The sequence below is a fragment of the Gekko japonicus genome, unplaced genomic scaffold (genome assembly GCF_001447785.1).
Source record: "Gekko japonicus isolate JY-2015 unplaced genomic scaffold, Gekko_japonicus_V1.1 scaffold2385, whole genome shotgun sequence".
In the NCBI taxonomy this organism is placed as follows: domain Eukaryota; kingdom Metazoa; phylum Chordata; class Lepidosauria; order Squamata; family Gekkonidae; genus Gekko; species Gekko japonicus.
Genome location: NW_015176523.1, coordinates 145,567 through 167,382, shown reverse-complemented (window position 1 = coordinate 167,382; position 21,816 = coordinate 145,567). Strand labels below are relative to the sequence as shown.

Genomic DNA, 21,816 nt, shown 5'->3' with positions numbered 1-21,816 from the left:
TGGACATCCCCAATGTGGCGTCATCACGTCGGGGATGCCCCGCCCCCTCCAGGAACGCCCCCAAAGTCCCCCGCTGGGGGGTGGAAGATGGACTTGGCAACCCTACCAGGAGAGCCAGTGAAGGTGTATCAGTTACAATGTTGGACTAGGATCTGGGAGGTCCAGGTTCAAATCTCCACTCCCAGAGTTGTTGTGAGGATAAAGTGAAGGAGAGGAAAGTGATGTAAACTGCTTTGGTGCTCCATTGAGGAGAAAAGCAGGGTATAAATGAAATAATAAATAAAAGAGAGACCCCTGGTCCGGATAGGTTATCACCTCCTCCCCCCCCCAGTTCAGTATTCCTTCATTATAAGGGAGCACAGAGGAATAAAAAGCAGTGTCATGTGCCTTAAGCAGTTTCCAGTGGCTTCCCCTGTTTTTGTCCTGACTTCAGGCTCCCTCAGACAGAGAGAATGAGAGAGACGTTTCCATGTGTGACTGACATTTTTCTTCATTCTGAAGGGGCTACACATTACCGAGTTTCATTCAACCCTTTCCTTCAAATTGTGCCGGGACCTCTCAAGGCTAAGAATTGCCAGTTTAATTTGTCTCTCTTGTCATTTCTTTCTCCAAACCAGAGCCATAAAACTCACTTAAGTATCCCCTCTTCTGCAGCGCCTGACTCCATTGCAGCTCGTTACAGGCTTTCATGTGGTAGTTTGAGCCATCACAAAGGTTTATGGCCAAGGGGCTGCATCTTGCGCAGCAGTTATTTATTTATTTATTAAATTGGATTTACTAGGCCGCCCTTCCCTACAAGCAGGGCTCAGGGTGCCTTACAACAGGGTTACAAGTTAGAGGTTGACAGGGATGGATCACAGAGCACGTCCCTTTTAAACATGACGAACAAGGGCTGATGATGCACTTAACAACCTCGATAGATAATTTCATTTAATCTGGGACAAACAAGGATGCGTTAAAGGGGGAAAAAAAGCTATGGCCTCTTATTTAATGGACACATCCTTTAGCATTTAAAATTATGTATTTAAAATAAGATGTAGTTAAGAGTTAATTAGCTATTCCGCCTCTTACAGTTCCTTTCTTGACAATCTGTTTGTAGCATGTCATTAGCATAGCTAATAAGCAGATCTGACTCATTTGCCATATAGGTGCAAGGGGACGCTAGGGCCATCACATTTTCTTAGCACTCAACCAGTAGTAGTTTGAGGATTATAAAATGAAATTCCTTCCTCGGCTAGTGCATTATTATTAAGAAGTGCTGTTAATGCCCTGACCTGGATAGCCCAGGCAAGCCTGATCTTGCCAGATCTCAGAAGCTAAGCAGGGCCAGGCCTGGCAACTAATTGGAAGGGAGACCTCCAAGGAATACCAGGGCTCGGAATGCAGATGCAGGCGATAGATCATAGGCCAGCTCTCTGGGAAGTCCAAACCCCACTAGGGGTCATGAGAAGTCACCATGAATACTTTGAAGGCAAATGGGCGAATACTGATTTTGAAAGTCAAGTGATGATTTTTCATGCTAAAACGTGGTTTGGGGAAGCTGCATCCAAGGGAAGAATGTGCTTGCCCACTGAAGAGTGGGTGAAAGACTTTCTCATGTGACTCATGCAGGAAGCATTAGTGTCGATTTGTTCTCATGTGATCAAATCAGATTGGTTACATAGCATGGTAACATCATCCAGAATGTGGAAATTGACTTCTGGAACTGTGGTAATTTGAAGAACAAAGGCGGAGCATTAGCCATGCTACTAAGATAGGCGGATTTTCCGGGCGCGATCACACCGCAACATCTGGGAAGCATACAGCTCCTGTGGCTAACCCGAGGCTTCCCGCCGAAGATGCGGCGTAAAAAACTAGTACCTCCGTGGTACTAGTTTCCGGAAACCATGGGGCAAGGGCGGGCGTCTGATCGCGTTTCTGGTGGTAGTTCGTGGCATCCGGCGCCTGCCCATGTCCCGTCGCAAAAAGGGTTTTTTCCCCCGAGTCTCCACGGGATGCGCACACGCACCCAACGGCGCATGCGCACACTTCGGTTTAAAAAAACCCACAACCCCGTTTGCCACAGCAATGGCGCCTAGCCATTGCTGCTGTGATCGCGCCACGCCGCTTCTCTGTCGCGCCGCAGGATTGTTGTGTGATTGGCATCTCCCCCTGAACCACGGGACATCAGCAGGACGTGTGACCTGGCGGCCGTGCATTAGTTTGCTCCGGGGCAAACAGCCCCCCCCCCGCATTTTCCGGCCCGTGTGACTGGGACCAAAGTAAAGCAAAATAGTAAAATAGCAAGTGAACAGGTCCAGAAAAATTAACATTCCCACCATGTTTTTTTTCCAGGAAATGTTTTCCATCCCCAAAGTACTATGTTGGCCTCCAAAACTGACATAGTTGTACATTCTGCACAGCTCGATTTACATTTTTTAAATCTCTTCCCAGAAGTGAAACTTATTTTTCAGGTTACCTTTTGCATTATCTTAAAAGCCAAGTAGAAATACTGATTTGCATAGCTTCTACTTTGGTACAATACAATCCGCTGTAGTTTTAGTCACTTAAGAAGAGCTGAATACATTGAAAAATAAAAGCAGACCATACTCAAAATTTGAAATTCATTTTCTGCTCATTTGAATTGTAAAGTGATTGTTTTGTCCGCTCTCCTCCTCCATCCCACAGCCTGCTTTAATCTTGCATAAGCTCTCCATCCTTAAAGGCTTTGGAGATTGAAAATATTTTGCAGTTAAAAATCCATTAAGTTTTCTATCTTGTTCTGGTCCAGCATGGAGGTCTGCTTGTCTAGTGCTGCCCTCTGCTGACTGTTATCAGAACTACATAATTCTAATTGCCACTGTTGAACACAGATGGCAATCCTACATCCATTCCGACAAGACAAGCTGGTGCTTCTGAACATAACTGCAATGTTCCTGAGATATAGTTTCATTGCTGTGTGTAACAGAAAGAAAAGCAAAGATTTATACATTACTTTTGTCAGGCTTCTAGTGTTTCCCAAATTTGGCTATGGTTAAAGGAATCCATCCCTTGCTTCAGTTACTGTGCCTGACTCTGAGGTGTCTCCTCCAGAATGTGTTATATATGCTTTATTAAATCTAGTAATAACGACTGCTACATAATAAGCATTTCTTTCTACAGCTGTTTTAGGGCTGCTAGAAACAGAAAATAAAATACCATGTCTACATCACACATGAGATTATTTTTGTTTCCTGGAGAAAGATTGGCTGCACGTATAAAGAGTGAGCAAGAGGGAAAGGGTCATGTGACTGGCAAAATACCTGCTCATGTGACCATGTTCGTTCTGAGCCATCCTTCACACAGATATCCAGCCTGAGTTCTGTTCCTGTTCCTCCGTGCTTACTGTCCACACAGAGATTTGCTGCCACATTTCGAATCTGTCAAATCAATTAGGCCCAAAATTATTTGTACATATTTATAATCTGGTTTTCTCCTCAATGGGAATGAAGAGCAGCTTACAACACCATTCTGCCCCCTCCATTTTATCTTTACAACTAAAACCCCGTCAGGTAGGTTAGGCCAAGAGAGAGTAGCTGGTCAAGACCAGCAAGCAAGTTTTCATGGAAAAGTAGGGATTCAAACCCAGCTCTCCCAAATCCTTCTCTGATACTCTAACTAGTACAAGTGATGCATTATGGAACAGCTTAGAATGATGCTGATTTTGCTGTGGCCACCAGCAGTAACATGCTTAAAGGTTTTGCTTTGATTAGTTGGAAATACAAATATGTATATCACCCAGCACTCTCCAACACCAAAATCTTTCATGACAGAAGACTTAAAATGGCTGTGATCTGAAATACAGTCGGTTGGATCTAATGTTTCCCTTCTGCTAAATCAGGACTCTTCCAACAGAAGCAGTATTTCTCTTTATGTAGCAAAAGACAGCTGTTGGATCCAACTACTTTTCATGTTAGGTTTTAAAGTCACAAGCATACTCTTGAGAGTCCCTTCCAGACTCTAAAACCTATGAACACATCTAGCTGAGATATAAAACTGAACTAGCTCTTTTCAGTATGGTCCTTCTGGCATAGGAGCCTCCAAATACCAGTATGATTGATAAGCCTGCCCTAGGATTCCAAGACTGTGCCTTTCCCACTTGCATTGCATGAATCATTCTGTCACTTGTTTGTTTGTTTGTCTGAAATGTGTGTACTGCCATTCTGTCACTTATGGGCTACCAAGCCACCTAACAGTTTAAGGTAATGGCAAAGGTTTCCCTTGCTCGAAAGCCAGTCGAATCCGACTCATCTCCGTTTCCAAGCCGAAGAGCTAGCGCTGTCCGAAGACGTTTCTGTGGTCACGTGGCCGGCATGACTAGACGCCAAGGCACACGAATGCTGTTACCTTCCCACCGAAGCGGGACCTATTTATCTACTTGCAAGTTCTTGCTTTCGAACTGCGAGGTTGGCAGTAGCTGGGACCAGAGACGGGAGCTCACTCTGTCATGCGGCACTCGGGTCTCAAACTGCCGAACTACCGACCTTCTGGTCTGCAGTTCAGCATCTTAACCACTGAGCCACCGCAGCCTAATAGTTTACAAAGTTATAAAAACATAGACCTGAGTAAGAGTCTTGAGTCAATCCGCTTGAGATTGGCCTTTTTTCCTTGAAAGGATTTGGAACAAACTGCTGGATGAGATGGACCTTTGGTCCAGTCCAGCAGTGCTATAGGATTTTTAGCAATTTCATCAAGGACTAGTAGAACGTATTGTCATTCTGTTGTGGGGTTGCCAGGTCTTGGTTGGAAAATACCTGGAAACTTTAGGGGTGGATCCAGGAGAGTGCAGGTGTCTCAGCAGGGTAGAATGCCATAGAGGCCACCCTTCAAAGCCTCCATTTTCTCCAGGGGAGCTGATCTCTGTCAGCTGGAGATCAGTTGTTAAAGCGGGAGATCCCCAGGCCCCACCTGGAGGCTGGCAACCCTATTCTGTTGTTAAATCTGACATTATTTTTAGAAAGGACAGTGACTCCTGAATAATGTGTATTGAAGGGATCGTGAGAAACAGACAAGAAACGCATCCAGGAGAAGTGTTATACTTCCCAAACATGCCATATTTATTCAAAAGGAAGCCAAGCCTAAATGTAAGACAACCTCCTTAAAAAAGTGTTATATACAAAAATATATTTATTACTGGGCATAACTGTAACTTGTATGTGAATGTCAGATGACCCCTTCTTTTTTGATGGCACACATGTGAAAAAAAACAGTTTGCATTTGTGTAAGGGGCTTAAGAGCAGAGACGGTTGGTTGCAAGCAAACTAAGTTCTGTTTTCAAGCAATGATCAGACCATGAACTAGTTAATCAAAATGATGAATTCATGAGTGTTTTTATCCCTGATTGTTGTTAATTGAAAAACAAGCTTATGTGGTATTAAAAAGAATACCATGCATCTGTTCAGTCTAGCAAACACTAGCTGAAGCTCCTCAAATGAAGCAGTTGCCGGTGGCTAAAATATGTAGTAAATCAAGTCAGAAATGCTGCTCAATTGAATCATCTATTCAAATAATGTGTTGTCCTTGAGTATCAAAGGTGGTGCCCTGATTCGCTTGTCAGGGTCACTGCAGTGCAATCTAGCCTCATAAAAACCTTCCATTCCCCACAAATGCACAGAATGCCTTTCGCATAACACAGCTCCAGTGACTTGAATGCACAAGTGTCTGTGTTGCAACAGGAAGCTTTTCAAGGGTGCAAAATACACAAAAAGGAAGGTCACTCTTGCCCTCTACATTTAAAGCAGTACAGAGACCCACCGCTACAATTATTAGTGAGGGAGTAAGAAAGCAGTATGTATTCCGCACATCAGCATTATAGACAGAATATCTAACAAGCCACTTTTTAGGCTGCTACCTAATAACTTCTTTTTTAAAAAACCTGAACATTCTTGTGAGAGGAAGCCACGGAAATAAACCAAGCCAGGACCAAAATCTGTAGCATAGAGAAAACATGGAAATCTGTAGTTCAGAAGGACCACTATGATTGGTGGGAATGCGAGTGGCACAGGGGTTGTGCAACATACAAGAATCTTTTAAAAATATTTATTTTATACCAAGTAAATGATGGGCCGAGATAGAGTCATTAAAGCTATGGAAAAGGTCATCCTTTCTGCATAATAAAGAACGCGTCAGTTCTAACACTTTGATTCTGTCTTATGTGGATTACTTCTTCCACTTCAGAAGTCTCCCTTTTGAACATTCCCATGACTGCTATATCAGATATGAAATCCAAGGATCAGGATAAAGCGGCTTCATTTTCTTTCAGTTAGATCTAGGAAACTGATGAACCCTATTAGAAAGTATGAGCAGTCAGGCAGTAGGGTGGCAGTTTGCCTTAATGGGTCTCAGTTAGGGCTGCCAAGTGGGGGCGGGGGGCAGGTAAACCGCCGCTTTGGAGGCCCGATTTCCGCCGCTGCGGAATCAGGCCCAGGGGGGAACCCCGCCCCCCGAAGCGCAGCGTGGGTGCATCACAGGAAGTGACGCAACCACGTAGAGCACGTTGAGGGCGTGTCCCCAATCGTTGGAGGGAAAACTCTGTGGTTTTCTCTCCCAACGATTGGGGCCATGGCCCAACGTGCTCTACGTCGTGTGTCACTTCCTGTGACATTCTGGTGGCGCACACGCATCCCTCGGAAGCTCCCGGACCGAAGAGACACTCCCCCGCCGGTGAGTCAGAACAACTTGGCAACCCTAGTCTCAGTGCCTTTTAAAGTGAACAAGAATTATTTATTATTTACCTATTTGTTTCATTTATACCCCATTTTCCTCTCCAATAAAGACCCAAAGCAGCTTACACAGTTCTTCCTACCTCCCTTTTATCTGCACAACAACTCTGTGAAGTAGATTAGGCTGAGAGTGTGTGATTGGCCCAAGGTCACCAGCACGTTTCCATGGCAGAGTAGGGACTCTGGGGCTCTCGGATCCTAGTCTGACACTGTAACCATATTGATGCACTTTCACACACACTAAATAACGCACCTTCGATCCAATTTCAATACACTTTGCAACTGGATTTTAATGTATGAAATGGCAACATCCACTTGCAAACCGTCGCTGAAATGGCTTGAAACTGCATTATTTAGCATGTGTGAAAGTCTGACACCACACAGGGTAAGACAGGGGCTGAAGAGCCTAACAAGAAAACGGCCACTATATTGTTCTAGTTGAACTTTGTTGCATATGACTACTAGTCACGATGTGACTGAGACCTTTTCCACATGCTCGGATCACTCTTGATTTTCTTGGGAGTCAATCCACAGCCACTGAAATCAGTTTGGGTAGGGTTCTTCCAAACATATGCCCTCCCTGTGCATTTTTATAGTTGTGGAGTCAGTTTATTTTCTTCTGCGCGTGGCTTAAATAATGGGGATTTTCAAGGGGTGTGTGCTGTCATCATCGTTGATGATTTTTTTTTTAAAGGACCTAAGTATTGACATATCACTGTAGTGTTGCAATGTCAACTGAAGCAGGTTCTCTGAGTTCCCAGCTTTCATTAAAAAAGTAAATCACTGTACCCTTCCTTTGCAGAGATATATGGAAAAAGGCATATAATCTCCCCAAGGGAAGAAGCTAGAAATTTACTTTTCAAAACTGAAAACTGCAAATTGAGAGATCCTGCTTAAGCTATCGTTACAAAACTACAGCAATATATCTATATTTTTGGCCTTTTTTAAAAAAAATGAAACAATTCATCTTCAAGGTAGGGGAGGGAATGGTTTAACAGTGATGACAGTCCTGTCTGGAGGTGGGTGGGACAAAGTGGACTGGAGGTAGGTGGGACAAAGAACCCAATAGAAACATTACACACTAGGGAAAAAACCTCAGAATTGGCTTTCAGGAGATCATCAGGGTAAAGTGGTCTCAAAACAGGTGGGAAAAATGGGGGGGGGGCAGACACAAAGTGAAAACCAAAGGCAGAAAAAGGTGTATAGAAATCAGGGGATAAACTGAAGCAGGATGGGGCCAGAACTGACGAAAAACCCCATGAGGATAAGAGAATGCAGACACCCTACTCACATAACCACCAGGTGACAGGAGGAGCACTCCAGTACCCATCTATATTCCAGTTGTGCAAAATCATCAATTGTACATTCAGCTCTCCAAGCTTAAGTAAACTGTCAGTCAGGGCAGTGCGGAGGACAGCCATGGATGGATGGAAGTAACCACTGTGCTGCATGCTGCTTATTATGTTATTTTTAAATTTTGTTTATTTTTTATTTACATCCCACTTTTCTCCCTTGTGGGCCAAAGCAGCTTATCACAGTGTTCTCCCATCATTCACCTTACCCTTACAACACAACAGGAATTTGAACCTGGCTGGGAATGGAGAAATGGGGGCTCCGTGTAGCCTGCTCACAGTCTCTTGTAGGTACGGCCTGCCTGTGCCCAAATGGGGATGGAACATACAACAGAGGGTTTTTTTTAAACTGAAAGGAGTGATTCTCATGATAAAATTGGTAGCAATGAAATGAGTTCCTTTCACTTCACATCCCTGTGCAAGCCATCTGCTGTACTGAATTCGCCTCCAGTGATGAAACGGCAAAACAAGATACTAGATGGACAATGTATCCTTCCAAAACCTAGAGGTTACCTCAAGGGCAAAGTTGTCAGTTTTCAAAAATCACTTCAGTCTTTGCAAGAATATGCACTGCCAAGAAATTGCTAATTTGTACAAAAAGGGGTTTACAAGAAGAGAAATAAAATTTCATAGGCTGTTTATACATTCACTGCTCTGTTCTTACTGCAAAACTGCCCTCAGACAGGCACAAACAGCCAGCTTGATATCTATCCTCTCCAAGAGGAAATGGAGAATGCGCTGAATGACAGTCCAGGTGGACATCTAACAGATCACATTGACTGAGAATGTTTTAGAGAAGTAGCAAACAGAATATATATTTCCTCTCTCTTTTCAATTAACTATTATAAAATCCACAGACCTTCAAATGTTCTTCAACATTAAAGATCATTAATCATTAAGCAAAAAACTCCAATCACAATACTGGACTGAAACCAAAGGCATTAGAAAGTAGGGTGATAGAAAGAGGGGCTACTTAGGGAGAAAAATCTCACTGTTGGCCACCATTTAGACTGTGTTTAGAGAATCACATTTTCAGAGCCTGGAGAACACAGTCTCCCCTGTGTCCTTCCATTTTTAAGACTCAGTTCTGCATTGGAAGGGCAATCATCTGTTGGGTGGAATGCACAGGAATAGGAGAGCCTTACTGCAGAGGGAAAACACCATTGCCCTTTTACATTGTTTAAGAAAATGGAGAATATGTGCAGAAATAACATATAGTTTTAGAAAAACAGCAGGAGTTTTCATGGTATGCCAGACAAGTCAAAGCTCGCTCCTGTGTGTCTCACAGGACAAGTCCTGCTGGATCAAATCAAAGGTCCATCTAGTCCAGCATCCTGTTTCTCACAGCGACAATTAGAGACTTCTCATCACCTGCCAGAGCCCATAAAAATCGTATGATAGGTGTAGCCTCCAGCTACACATGGTTGGGGAACAACACAAGGACTTTGTGCCTCTCGGATGCACACCGCCTCTTTTCTGTTTGCATCCACAGCACATAGTCCCCCCCCCACACCTGTTATAGCATTTGGAAACTGCCCCGTGGAGCTGCTGTTGGCTCGATTGTAAAAATCACCTTACTTGTGTCAGATTCACCGCAGCGCTAACAGTGGCCAACAGTTTGTGGATGCAAAAACGGGGGACCAAAGCAGCTTCTCCCTGAGTGCTGTGGTCCCAAACAGAAATGAACCAGTGTGCGTCTGGGAGGCACAAAACTCCCATTGCACATGTAGTACGAAATCCTTGTATTCTTCCCCAACAAACATGAGGACTTTGTAATGTGTAGATGGAGCTGTAGACAAGAGAGGGAAGGAAGCAGTCACCTGACACTTGATCTTCTGCTTATGGCCTAAGGTCAGTCTTTAACTGTTATGAGCATATGCATCCCCCACCCCCTTCAGAGCCCTGCATTATTTAATAATTGAGTGGATAAACTGAAATGGAAAATTCTGGCTTGCTTCCATTTGGGCTGAAGAATCAAAGCATCCCTGCACATATGCCTCCTGTAGCATTTCCCCCACAAATCATCCTTGGGTATGCAATAATGCGGGGAAATAGATAACTTGTATTTGGAACACAGTTTCTGTGATGGCTGCAGCTCTCCAAAGTGGCACCTCGAGCAAAGAAATTTCTTCCTGGCTCCAGTTCTGCATCATACTTTACATTCCCCTGGAAGCTACCAGCGGGAAAAAAAGCCAGCAGGCTGTATGCATGGACTGACCTCGTATTTACAATCTCACTTTGTTGGGTTTTTTTAAAGAATGTGTTTCAAATGATAAAGTGACTTTTAAAAAACTGGTGCGAAACTGCCAGACAGCTAAATATTTTAAAAGCAGAAGCTCACTGGAATAACATCTCTATTTTTAAACATATCTTTCTTTGTGCAAATCTAGAAACCAAGTCATCACTTGTGCACAAAATTCCTTTCCATTTTTGTTCAGATGATAGAGGGTGCACAGAACTTAGTGGCACAACTCATGCAGTCTACCTATGGCAGTCTCCAAAATCACTGAGGCCCACAAATAAGCATCTGCACATTTTGGAAGGAGTCTCTACTGCACATGCAGCGTGGCACCAGAGGGCATACAGATAACGATAATGGATGATACATATTTCAGGAACAACAGTCCCTCTTCTTGACGGCTGCTTCGTAGGTGGTTCCAATCACTACCAGCTCCTAATGACCCACCAGCCAAGGAAGTCAGAACTAATTTTGTGAAAGCTATATCATAACAGCAGCAGCCCTGCTGGAAATGCAGCACTGCCCATAGAGAAGGGACCATGCTATTAAACTGAGTGGTGTTCAAGGCATATTCCTCACCTCTCCCCAGGAAGCAGGAGGGGGCTCCACTGGTGGAAAGTATTTAGGGACATCCCAAGCCACTGCAGCCATGAACCACTTGAAGTCTTTGCACTTCAGGTGCTTTCGAAGCTCCTTCTGGGCTGAGATGTCACCGGTGGAGAGATGTCTGTACTCGGGCCGCCTCTGGTAAACGTACTCTGCGAACTCGTCCATCCATGTTTCTGCCACGCGCTTCAGGTTCTGAGCAGCAGAAAGTAACAGTCAGTCAACTCTTGATACTTAGCCTGGATTTCACCATTGGCACCGATGTAAAATTACAATATGCCATTTCCTTATCTAGTTTTCGGATGGCTGTGCATTAAGCAACGAAAGCCTCTCACATTTAAATGCTATTAGAAGCCTGATCAAAATCAGACTGATGGCTTCATTCTCCTTTTTTTAAACACTTCTTTGCAATTACTGAAAGGGGTTTAATTAACTAGATACAGTAAAGACTTGGTTAATTATTTCAATGGGATCTTACTGCAAAGATCTCTCAATTTTTACTTGATTAGTCAATATTTCACATAGTTTCTGTTCAGAAATGCTTTGTGTTTAAGGTCTGTTTATTAAATAAAGTGCATAGTCTTTTGCTCCACTTGATGCCTTTCATTTAAATCCTAAATATCCCTGATCCTACAAAGAGGATTTGTAGAACAAGACTCTATTTTGCATCTCTATTAGAACTTAACTCACTAGTCATTATCCTGTCTAATATGAGATTTCGCTTGTTCTGTTCTGGAATGCAATACACAATACTTCATGTGTTGAAGTTTTGACTGTTAGATGTAAAATGTCCCTTTTAATTTTTCCTTGTAGCAATCAGGATGTCTTAGGTCCTTTTCATGTGGGCTCTTTGGATTCTATATGCTTGTACATGAAAGCTTATACTTTGAATAAAACTTTGTTGGTCTTAAAGGTGCCACCGGACTTTGTTCTGGCTTCTGAAAGCAAAGGCTTCACACACCTTAAGGATAAAGTGCAACAACAACAAAAACCCATCAGATCAAAAGGTTTCAGAAAACCTGGAGTAAGCCTTCATTTACTGTGGGAAGATTTTAACCTGAAGCTTTATGAAACATTAAAAAAAAATCAATTTGCCTTCAGAAGTCAAAGTTGGTTAAAGTGGAGGAAGGATGGGGAAAAAGTAGGAAAGGCCACGCCAGGACAAAGGCTTGTGCACTTGTACCATGTATTTCCCTAATGATTGGAATGGATGAAACTGGAGGGGAATGTCTGATCTCCCCCCCCCCAACTCATTTGAGTCACTCCAAGCATGACAGAAACAACAACTAATTAAAAATAAATAATTGAAAATTGGCCTTTGTCCTGTTTCCTCCATTATAAGGGGAAAAAACCCTTTCACTGGGCTATTGCTCAGAAGGGGAAAAACCAGACCACTTGGTAGAAAACTGGCCAATTCACCACGCTATCCAGCTCTGACTCTCACCATGCACACATAGGTCTTTTACCACAGGTCCAGTTCTTGCCTTTCAACATTTGCAGCCCATATGTATGCACTTTGAAGCACTTGTACATGATGTTCATATTTCCAGTGGATGTATGTAAAAGTATAATACTCTCCACTACTCTGGAACATGCAGCCTGGTTAGATATCCTTGCCATCTCTGATTCCTTCCCTGTCAAGCTCCTTTAACCCATTTTTGCTTCTGCATTCCCCATCTTCTCCATCTGTGTCTACATTCAAGTCAAAATGACACCACACATAGCATTTCCTCCTCCTGAACAGGGTTTTGGCTCCTTCACAGTCTCTCCATCTCAGCAGAATGTCAGTTCTTTATTTTTTATACAAAAGGGGAAGGGGATATTCTTTAAACAACACATTTACATGGAAAGGCAACAGGTTCAACTTGAATTGGTACAATGAGAAAACCTAATAAGGGCATCTAATTTCTCCCCTTCTGCCATCTCCTTATTAGATGTTAGGAGATGATCTAAGATATGGAATTTCCAGATTCAGAACCAATTCTCTCATTTCTATTTTTCAGTGATTGCTGCCACTGAATAGTTATCTCGTTTTGAATAAACGAATGAGATGCTATGGTAATTTAAGCACACCACAGGGCATGCCCATGAGACTGAGACCTCTGTGTACTGTGAAGGGTTAAGCGTAAGTCATTCACAGTTTCTCCCGAAGGCTGCTTTTCAATCTAGCTATGGTCTGGAGCCTTGTACACGGCAAGGGCTCTCATTTTCAACTATATTATACAGAGCTCTGTAAGTCCATACTAAGACCCCCTTCCATAGCTTTCTACTCCATGCTTTGCTCTCCATTATTTCTCCTCTCTATTCTATCACCTAAGGCAATTAGACTGGCTCCAACTAGATCACAAACATTTTTCAGTAGCAGCATCTCCATTCCCCTGGAATGACCTTCCTGAGGCTGTGTTTAATATTTTTCAGACTTTGGTTCATTGATAGGGTTACTTATCTATAATGGCTTTCAGAGTTATAGGTGGGAGGGCGATCCCTGGACCTGTTTATCATGTCTCTTGTTGGTCAGCATAAGGGTAGAAATGTAGTACACAAATATTTTAATACCTGAAATATCTAGCAATGTAATAACCCTTCTTCTGTGTGCAAAGCGGCATTGATGGCTCAAAGCTTTCTGTGGCACGTGAATACTCTTACATTAAAGCCTATTTATTTGAAGCATTTATCTATCACTTCTAAATGCACTCAAAGCGGCTTACAAATAGTATCATATGATACTATCATAAAATTTAACCATCACAAATTTAACAAGGGTTAAAATACAAATCCTTCCAAGGAAAGGGTCAAGAAGTGGTACCTATACCTTTCACGGTGTTTCCAACTGTTCTCATGTGTGGTTTTTACCTAGGGGTAAGGGCCAATTTACCTATCCAGCAAAACTGGATTATACCATGGCCACTGGGGGGGAATTATATTTCTGAATGTTTAGCCAAGGGGAAAAGCACTCATCTCTATATAAAAAATGAGCATATCAAGCAAAGGGGGAAGCCAGAATTTTTCTAACTGATGTGCTGATTTCTACATGTAGCATTTGTTAATGCAAAAAAAAAAGCATTCAAAAACACAATTTCCCACTTGCTATGTACCTAGAAATACTTTTAGCTGTGATTTAATAGAATGAGTAGCTCATTCTAATCTGTAAGATCATTCGCATACTTTGAAAATAGAAGATGGTAAGTGTTACTCTATCATTTTCTCTGTTCTCACCAGATGAAAGGAGTGTTGTCACAGATACTTCCTCATCCTTATCCTCCATACTAGATTCTGCCAGTGGGGATATTCGAACAGTGAAGGGGGACATCATAAACCCTCCCTTTCAAAATGCCACTTGTAAACCTTATAATATTTATTCTTTTATAGAGCATGCGGTTACAAAACACTGAGAGACATGTTCTGCAGATGGAAAGCAGTATCAATCTCATAATCGGTAGCATAAGATAATATTTCATATTTCTCTCCTATTGTGATCTGCTTCCAGTGTTCATTTAGAAGCTGCTGTCCTGCACTGTATAAATTTGTTTTGCATCAGGCATCTGAACAAAGCTAGATGTCTCAAAGCCAATAAAACATATCCAAATACAAAGGCTGTGAGATATAGAACAAATGAAGCAGATTTCAGCTGGTACAGCAACACAGGTTACTGACACAGAAAAACATTAATGCTTTGAGGAATTGTGTGAGTGCAATTAGAACAGTATAAGAATTGACAACTCCAATGTCCTTATTCCTAAATGACTTATGCATCATATCCAGCTGTTGCAGTTTTACAGGCGACGATACCACATGATTCTTCTCAGAAATTCTCCAGCTATTAGATTTCAAGAGGAAGGACACAGGAAGGCATGGGACCAAAAGCAGGAAAAAGGAATGATATTCATTCGCACATCTGTTTCAGATCATTGTACCACAGAATTCTTCAAGATCATATGACAATTCCATTGGGCCTAGCTGCAAAAATATGCTTACAGCAGACTGGTCCTATTGAACATTGTGCTGTATTATTGTATAATCTACCAGTCCCTCAGAGTTTCAGTATCTGATAAATATGTACAGTTACCATTTAACATTGATCTAATATCAGTAGTCTGTATGCTATACAGAATACAGAAATTAGTATGTGCCCTCATCTGTAGGGTCCACATTGAAGACATTGGGAAAAGTTGGGGACTGACCACCAAGTCATGCTTATAGGAGAACCACATTGCAAAGTAAAAGTAGGGGCTTCAGAAGAGGCTTTGCTGAGGAAATGGGACCAGACAAAGAGAAGAACACTGGGGGCCAAGTAGAAGAGGGGATCAACATGAGATCTAAGACTTATGTTGGAGACTCGGTTATATGTATTTGGATGCCATAATGCATATACAATTCACAGAAGCACATCAAGAAGCAATAATGCTAGTGAATGAATCGATTCCTAACACCTGCCAGTCCAAAATGTGAGCTATAAAGATTGCATGGGCTAATGTGGGTTAAGTGGACTACATATGTCAGTATATTTTCATATTTTAATTTTGTTCTGCTTCCTCATGCTTCTTTTGCAAAGCAGTGCTTAATACCGCTTGCCAAAGAAAGAGCAATTTACAAGGTAGGCATTTTTGTCTTTGATGACTGATCTGAAGAAAGGAGAATTGCACTGAATTTTTATTATGCCTAATCTTCCTTCCTTTGTGATTTAGAGATCTGTCTACTCATCACTTGTCATCTGCTTTATAGAACATATTTGCAAGAGGGTGGCTTGATGTCCCCAAGAGATCATTCATAATGTACAATCTGCATGAAAGGGAAAGTGGGGGAAGTAATAAAGTTATAACAATTTGTGCAAAGGAGGCAGATGGGTATTCATTGAAATGTGATGTGACACACATATGTTTGCATCTCTGGCAAAACAGTTTAGTAGATTGCTGTTTGATTGCTTCGTATAGCTGAAGGCTGACAACAGTCCCAGACAGGATGTGGGTGCCCCAGCTGTATGAACAGAGACCTCTACATGGAGTACAGGTATGCAGTGCCTACAGTTTACATTATGGCGGCATCATGAAAAAAGGCTATGAGACAAATTGTGATCTGGCATGTCTGCCGTTCATGGACAAATCATACTGTTGACATCTCCATGCAATCTAGCTGAGTTGAGAGACTTCTGGCAATTCCAGGTGCACCAGGAGGCCATCACTTGGGATCTGTTGACTGTACAAAACAGTCTACAGCAGAGGTGTCAAACTCATTTGTTATGAGGGCTGGATCTGACATAAATGTCACTTTGTTGGGCCGGGCCACTAGGCTTACCAAGGTCCGGCGGGGGAATCGTATTTCTTGGCAGGAGCCTTGCCGCGGGGACGGCTCCACGCGCTGCACCCGCCGTCGCCAGGATGTGACGCTCCGCGTTGCTCTGGCAACGGGGCTGTTTGGAGTCCTGTTGCCAGAGTGACGTGGAGCATCACATCCTGGCGACGGCGGGTGCAGCGCGTGGAGCTGTCCGTGCGGCAAGGCTCCTGCCAAGAAATACAATTCCCCCGCCGGACCTTGGTAAGCCTACGGGCCACATATGCCATAAAAAGTAATGCCAGATACTGGAGACAGAAATTGTATAAAGAACAGCAGCTGATAAGCTCTGAGTTGGTGTATCCTCACTGCAAGGCCCCTTGGGCTGGGAGGGGGTGTGTGCAGAGGAAAACCCACATAGGCGGACTGGAGAGGCAGTGGTGCAGTGCTGGGCAGATGCTCCCACGATGCTGGACTGCTGCAGAGGAGGTTGTTCTGCCATGCTGAAGCCACAATGGAGTGGCTCTGCCCACTCCCCCCCAGCACTCCCTCCCTTACATCAGTTACTCGTGGACCACATCAGAGGCCTTGGACAGACCACTTCCAGCCCACGGGCCTTATCTTTGACACCCCTGGTCTAGAGCTTACAGTACCTTTTCTTGCTATCTACTTTTTGCACATGATTCCACCAGCTTAAATGGTTACTCATTTTAAATGAACTGTCTTTGCTTATCAATGCAAAAAGGCTTTCCTTGCATGTTATGAACTGAATACCAAAGTACGTGTTACACTGAAATACAAATACATGGAACTAGCCTTGAGGATCTTATCAAAGAAGAAAAAAAATCTGCTTCTAAAGATCGGAAGCAGAAAAAGTGGTAAGTGGAGAACTGCCTAATCTTTTCCTCGCCTGCTATTTTCCTTGCCCGATTCAAAGGCAAAGCTCAAATAAGAAGTGGAGTTGGGATGCAGCTGGGTCAGAGATTATCTACATGAAATCACCAAAGAACAGGTAAGAAGGTGAGCTAAGCATCAAGTGCTGAGCTGAAAAGTGAGAGAGGCTGGTAGGTGGAGCTGATCCAGGACAGCAAAGTGGATATTGAATCCTGCACAATGAACTTTGAAGTTTGATAAGCAGTGAAATGGGATAGGGCAGGCATGGGCTGGAGCTGCCTGAATTTGGACAGGAGGGGGCCACCCCTACAACCGCGATCTAAAGGAGAGGGCAGTAAGAGCTGCATCATAAGAGAGGAGGAGCCGGGTTTCAGGGATGGCCAGCAGCTGAAGAGATCAAGAGGACAATTGTTTTCTGGGTGAGGAACAGCAGAAAGGGAACAGGAGAAAGAAGAGCAGAGGCAGCAAACAGGATAGAATTTGGACAGAGCACAGATGGGTGATGGCAACCGTTGGCAGACTGACAACAGCACTGGAGGTGGGTGAATGACTGGGAGCCCCAGGGATTAAGACTCAGGGAAAGGTGGGAAGATTGATCCTGGCAGTGTAGAAAGAGTAATAAAGTATAGTGCAGTTAATCTACTGGAACATGTGGGTCTCTTCTTCCAGTACGGTAGTAAACAATAGTGGAGAGGATGGGACCACAGAGGAATCAGCTGACACTGGCGTCTAGCTGTCTTCTTTTTGTTGCTCTGTGTAGACTTCCAGGTCTCAAAATGATACTAAGTGGTGACAGACACCAAACTCTGCCGGGCCAGAGCTAATGTAGCTGAGCTGCTCCTTCTCTGTCCTCAGGCATGTTTTTATTAACATTTATTATAATCAAACTCCTCATGCAGCAACGCCTCATCGTTTTGTGAGGTTGCTCTGATTTTTTTTTAAATGAAAAAGCAGCAGATTTGAACTGACCTATCCCCTCTCTCTCCCTGCACCACCACTAGAACTTCTTCCATCTATACGATCATGATGGCATATTGTGTTACTGGTACTGGACTGGGAAAACATGGGGAAGATTAGAAGGGGGCTGGCTTGCAGCTGAGACACACACACACTGTCTAAACAAGACCTCTGACATGAGTTTATCTAGTTGGCAGTTAATCAGGATCAAAAAGTTAGAAGCTTAATGGAAAGCTTCAGTGGAAGGTCAGAGGGGTACAAACAAAATGCGCTACTGTAAAAAAGACGTCGTCATGGAAAGCACTCCTTTCCTGACGGCCCCATTCCATTCTGTCAGCTGTATGGTAGTTGAGTGATGACAGCTGAAGTCAAGCAGCCGCAGCCGCAACAGCTGCTGGCATTTAAGAGTCAAAGATAGCCAAGGTCCCTTTCGGCTGCAGGCTTACACAAAAGATCCCTTTTCCCTTCAGGATGATTGCTTGGAAACAGATTGATCTGCAAGTTTGCATTGCATTACTGTGATACAGCAGACTTATGAGATCACTTCTGTAACTCAGCCTCCTTGGTACGGCAACTGGCTTAGGACATGGAGCATGCGGGAACTGACCAGCCACTCAGCTGAATTCCAGCTTCTTGAACTGAGACAGACTTGCTGATTTACGAGGATTTCCTGATTACCCTGTACAGACCATGGTCCTTTCGGCACGTGGATCTCATCCCTGGTTTTATCAGAGTTCAACTCGCAACACAGTTCCTTGCATTTATCCCTGGTCATAACAGTATCCGTTTATCCTGGGACAAGTGTGGGGCGAAACCGGGGTGACCTCAATGTAATGTGGAAACAAAAAATACCCCGAGATAATTACAGGGGTGAACTTGAGTGTAGTGTAGAATGTACGTTCGGGGATAGGGCTAAACCAGGATTTAAGGTCTAGTGCGTAAAGGACCTATGGCAATCTGTGTCAGTTTTCATTGGAGAGTGAGTAAAAAGAGTAATGTCAGAAGCATGGATGCCTCTCCCTAAGTCACTAACTTGAAGACTTGGGATGCAATCCTAAACATAATTACTCAGGAGTAAGTACCACTGAACGTACTTCTGAGTGTACATGCTTAGGAATGTAGTGTTTGTTTGCTTTAAGAAACAGGCCCACATTTGTAGCACTTTGCTCATCCAACTTTGCCAGCCTCACTTTGCAAGTCCTCTGCTGAGAGTGGTGTCCATTGAATCCTGTAGCGCAGCTTCCAGAAAAAGAAGTTTCAGTATGTCCTGTTCTTCATGCTAGAAGACATTTGTTTTCCAAAGCTGCACATACTGGATTTAGACCATTTTAACAAATCTAGCTGCAAAATATGTTTCTTTTCTTCTGCAAAAACCACTTAGATCATTCGATACTCAGAAAAATGGAGAGTGTTGTGCAACTTGTTTTTTTTCCAAATAATGCGTACTCAGGGGTTGGCTGCTCTTATGTTCTGGAGGACCCTGGGCAAGATGCCCTCAAGTTGGCGCACCACTTGGTGCATTGCCCCCTTGCATGGAGGATGCCAATCACTTCTTACAGCCCCTTTGGTGCTGATAAGTTTGAAGAGTGTACAAATGAGTTCTGCTCCAGGCACATCAAATTAGAGATCCTTCCAGAGGCTCCCATGACACTGTACGGGGTCTGTGAGATGATCCCCAATTCCTGTGTAGGGATACCAGCCTGCAGGTGGGACCTGGGTATCCCTCAGAATTACTTCATCTCCAGACTACAGAGATCAGTTCTCCTGAGGAAAATGGATACTTTGGAGGGTAGAGACTATGGCATTGTACCCACTGAGGTCCCTGTCCTCCCAAGCTCTATCCCCACATCTCCAGGAGTTTCCCAACCTGGATCTGGTGACTCTACCCCCCATTCTCCACCAGTGGACAGGGGGGACCTGGCAACCCTATTCCTATGGAAGGAGATGGGCTAAGTACTATAGCCTTCAGCTAGACCCTGGCAGGTGTTACACCACAATGACCCTTAATGCTGGCTCTGTTTGCACTTAAAAAACAAAGTATTGGACCTATACTGCCAACAGCTTACAATTGAAAGTGTTACTTACTCTTGCTAGGCTGGTTCCAGACGGGACCTTGTAAGGGACATACTTCCTATAGATGTGCCCAACTCTTGAACATGGAACATCAAACATGCCACCTCCACACATCCAGACCTGAGGCGGAAACAAAAAAAGGAAGGGAAGAGAGTGGCCATCAAGAGAAGCTATTTTTTGGGAAGGCCCATGGGAAGCCGAGAGCGGAAAAGAAAAAAGGCATGTGAAAAATCTACACCGTTCTGTACCTACTCCTCTTAGAATGACTCTGACTGGGAAAAGAAAATGTCATTGCTTTGAAAGATTAAATATCTTCTGAAAATAAGTGCCTTTAAAAAAACAGACTGCTAAATAAACTACAAGGCCATAATTAATACCGCTCTCAAGGTTGCTTTCTATGAAATAAATACAAGGCCTTGCTCCATGAATTTCTAATGCAGAAAGAACTGTGGAGAGAGCCTCCTGATGGAGCACTTGCACTTTCTTGCAGATAAGTGTAACATCTTTTGCACTTTACAAGCATCACAAATGCTACGGCCAACACTAGCTCTTATGGAGGTAAATAGCCCCCAAATAATTAAGCCTTTCAGAAAGAAAGAATGGAAAAACTGAAGAGATAGCAAATGGTGTCCATAGGATGGTACACTTTACCGATTACACTTGTTCTTGAAAATTAGTACTGAGGTTATTTTTAATCTTGTGAACAAAAGCCTGATTGACTTAGGAAGGAGAAAAAAATTATTTAAGAGTTCACAATAAGTCAAATAATTAGGTGTGTATGTAACCCATGCAGTTTTGTCGCTGTTAAAAGCATACAGGGATCAGGCACGCCTGCTTTTGTTCTGTGCATCCTTGTGGATGCTGAAGATATCTGTATTCAGTAATATCCTGAAGATTCATTGCTATGAAGTATATGAAAACCTCCATGCTTTGTTTGTATAAAGAGTTTATTTTAAATGTTAAAGTGCATTGGTTGTATTGCCTCTTTTATGTCTGTGTTTAAGTACATGTGTAGTAACAGCAGTTACATATTCTTAATAACCATAGGTGGGAGTTCCGCTGTCAAAACCGACTGAACCCGCCCACTCTCCCTGCAGATATTAGGACCTTAGTGGGTTACATGTAGCTACAGTTTCCACTGTAAGCGTCAGTGGTTTGACTGAAGACCAGTTTAGATGCCCTGGATGGGGGCCCTGTATGGGGGCACCGAACTTCGCCTCTTCCCCGCCAAAAGCCAACGCCGATCCCCGAGGCTCCCCTCTGCGTCCCTCCACATCCTTCCCGCCTGCCCGGACCCTCTCCAACGACCCATGGTCGGTGGGAAAACGCACCAGCAGAGCGGGTGCATGAAGAAGGGAGCCTGCGCCAGGGCCGCGCTTGCCGCCTGCCGGGGGAGCCAAGGCCGCTGGAGCTGCTGCAGGTGCCGCCAAGCAGGAGGTAAGTGTGCCCTGCTGCCGGCGCCTGAGCCAGCCAGCCAGCCAGCCTTCCGCCCTGGAACCGCACGGCCCTTTACCCCCTCACCCACCTACCTCCTCCTGCCGCGAGCACTCAGGTGGCGGCAGCAGCAGCAGCTAAGGAGTGCTGCCAAGAGGGGGTAAAGGGCTGCGTGGTCCCGGGGTGCCGAGGCGGAGGGCTGTCTGTCTGTCTGATTCACACAATCCCCCCAAGTGCGCAAACTTGACGCCGC

General features: G+C 43.9%; 1 protein-coding gene across 1 annotated transcript in view; it reads right to left on the bottom strand.

Moving 5' to 3' along the window:
- The window catches only part of LOC107124032 (polypeptide N-acetylgalactosaminyltransferase-like 6), a gene marked incomplete at its 5' end in the record, with an annotated part of 130,234 nt that overhangs the window by 15,775 nt on the left and 92,643 nt on the right, over positions 1 to 21,816 (bottom strand). Inside the window, 3 exons of the mRNA XM_015427418.1 lie at positions 3,282 to 3,398; positions 10,911 to 11,132; positions 20,142 to 20,249. Of these exons, the coding sequence (XP_015282904.1) occupies positions 3,282 to 3,398; positions 10,911 to 11,132; positions 20,142 to 20,249 (447 nt within the window). The remainder of the gene's footprint in view (positions 1 to 3,281; positions 3,399 to 10,910; positions 11,133 to 20,141; positions 20,250 to 21,816) is intronic.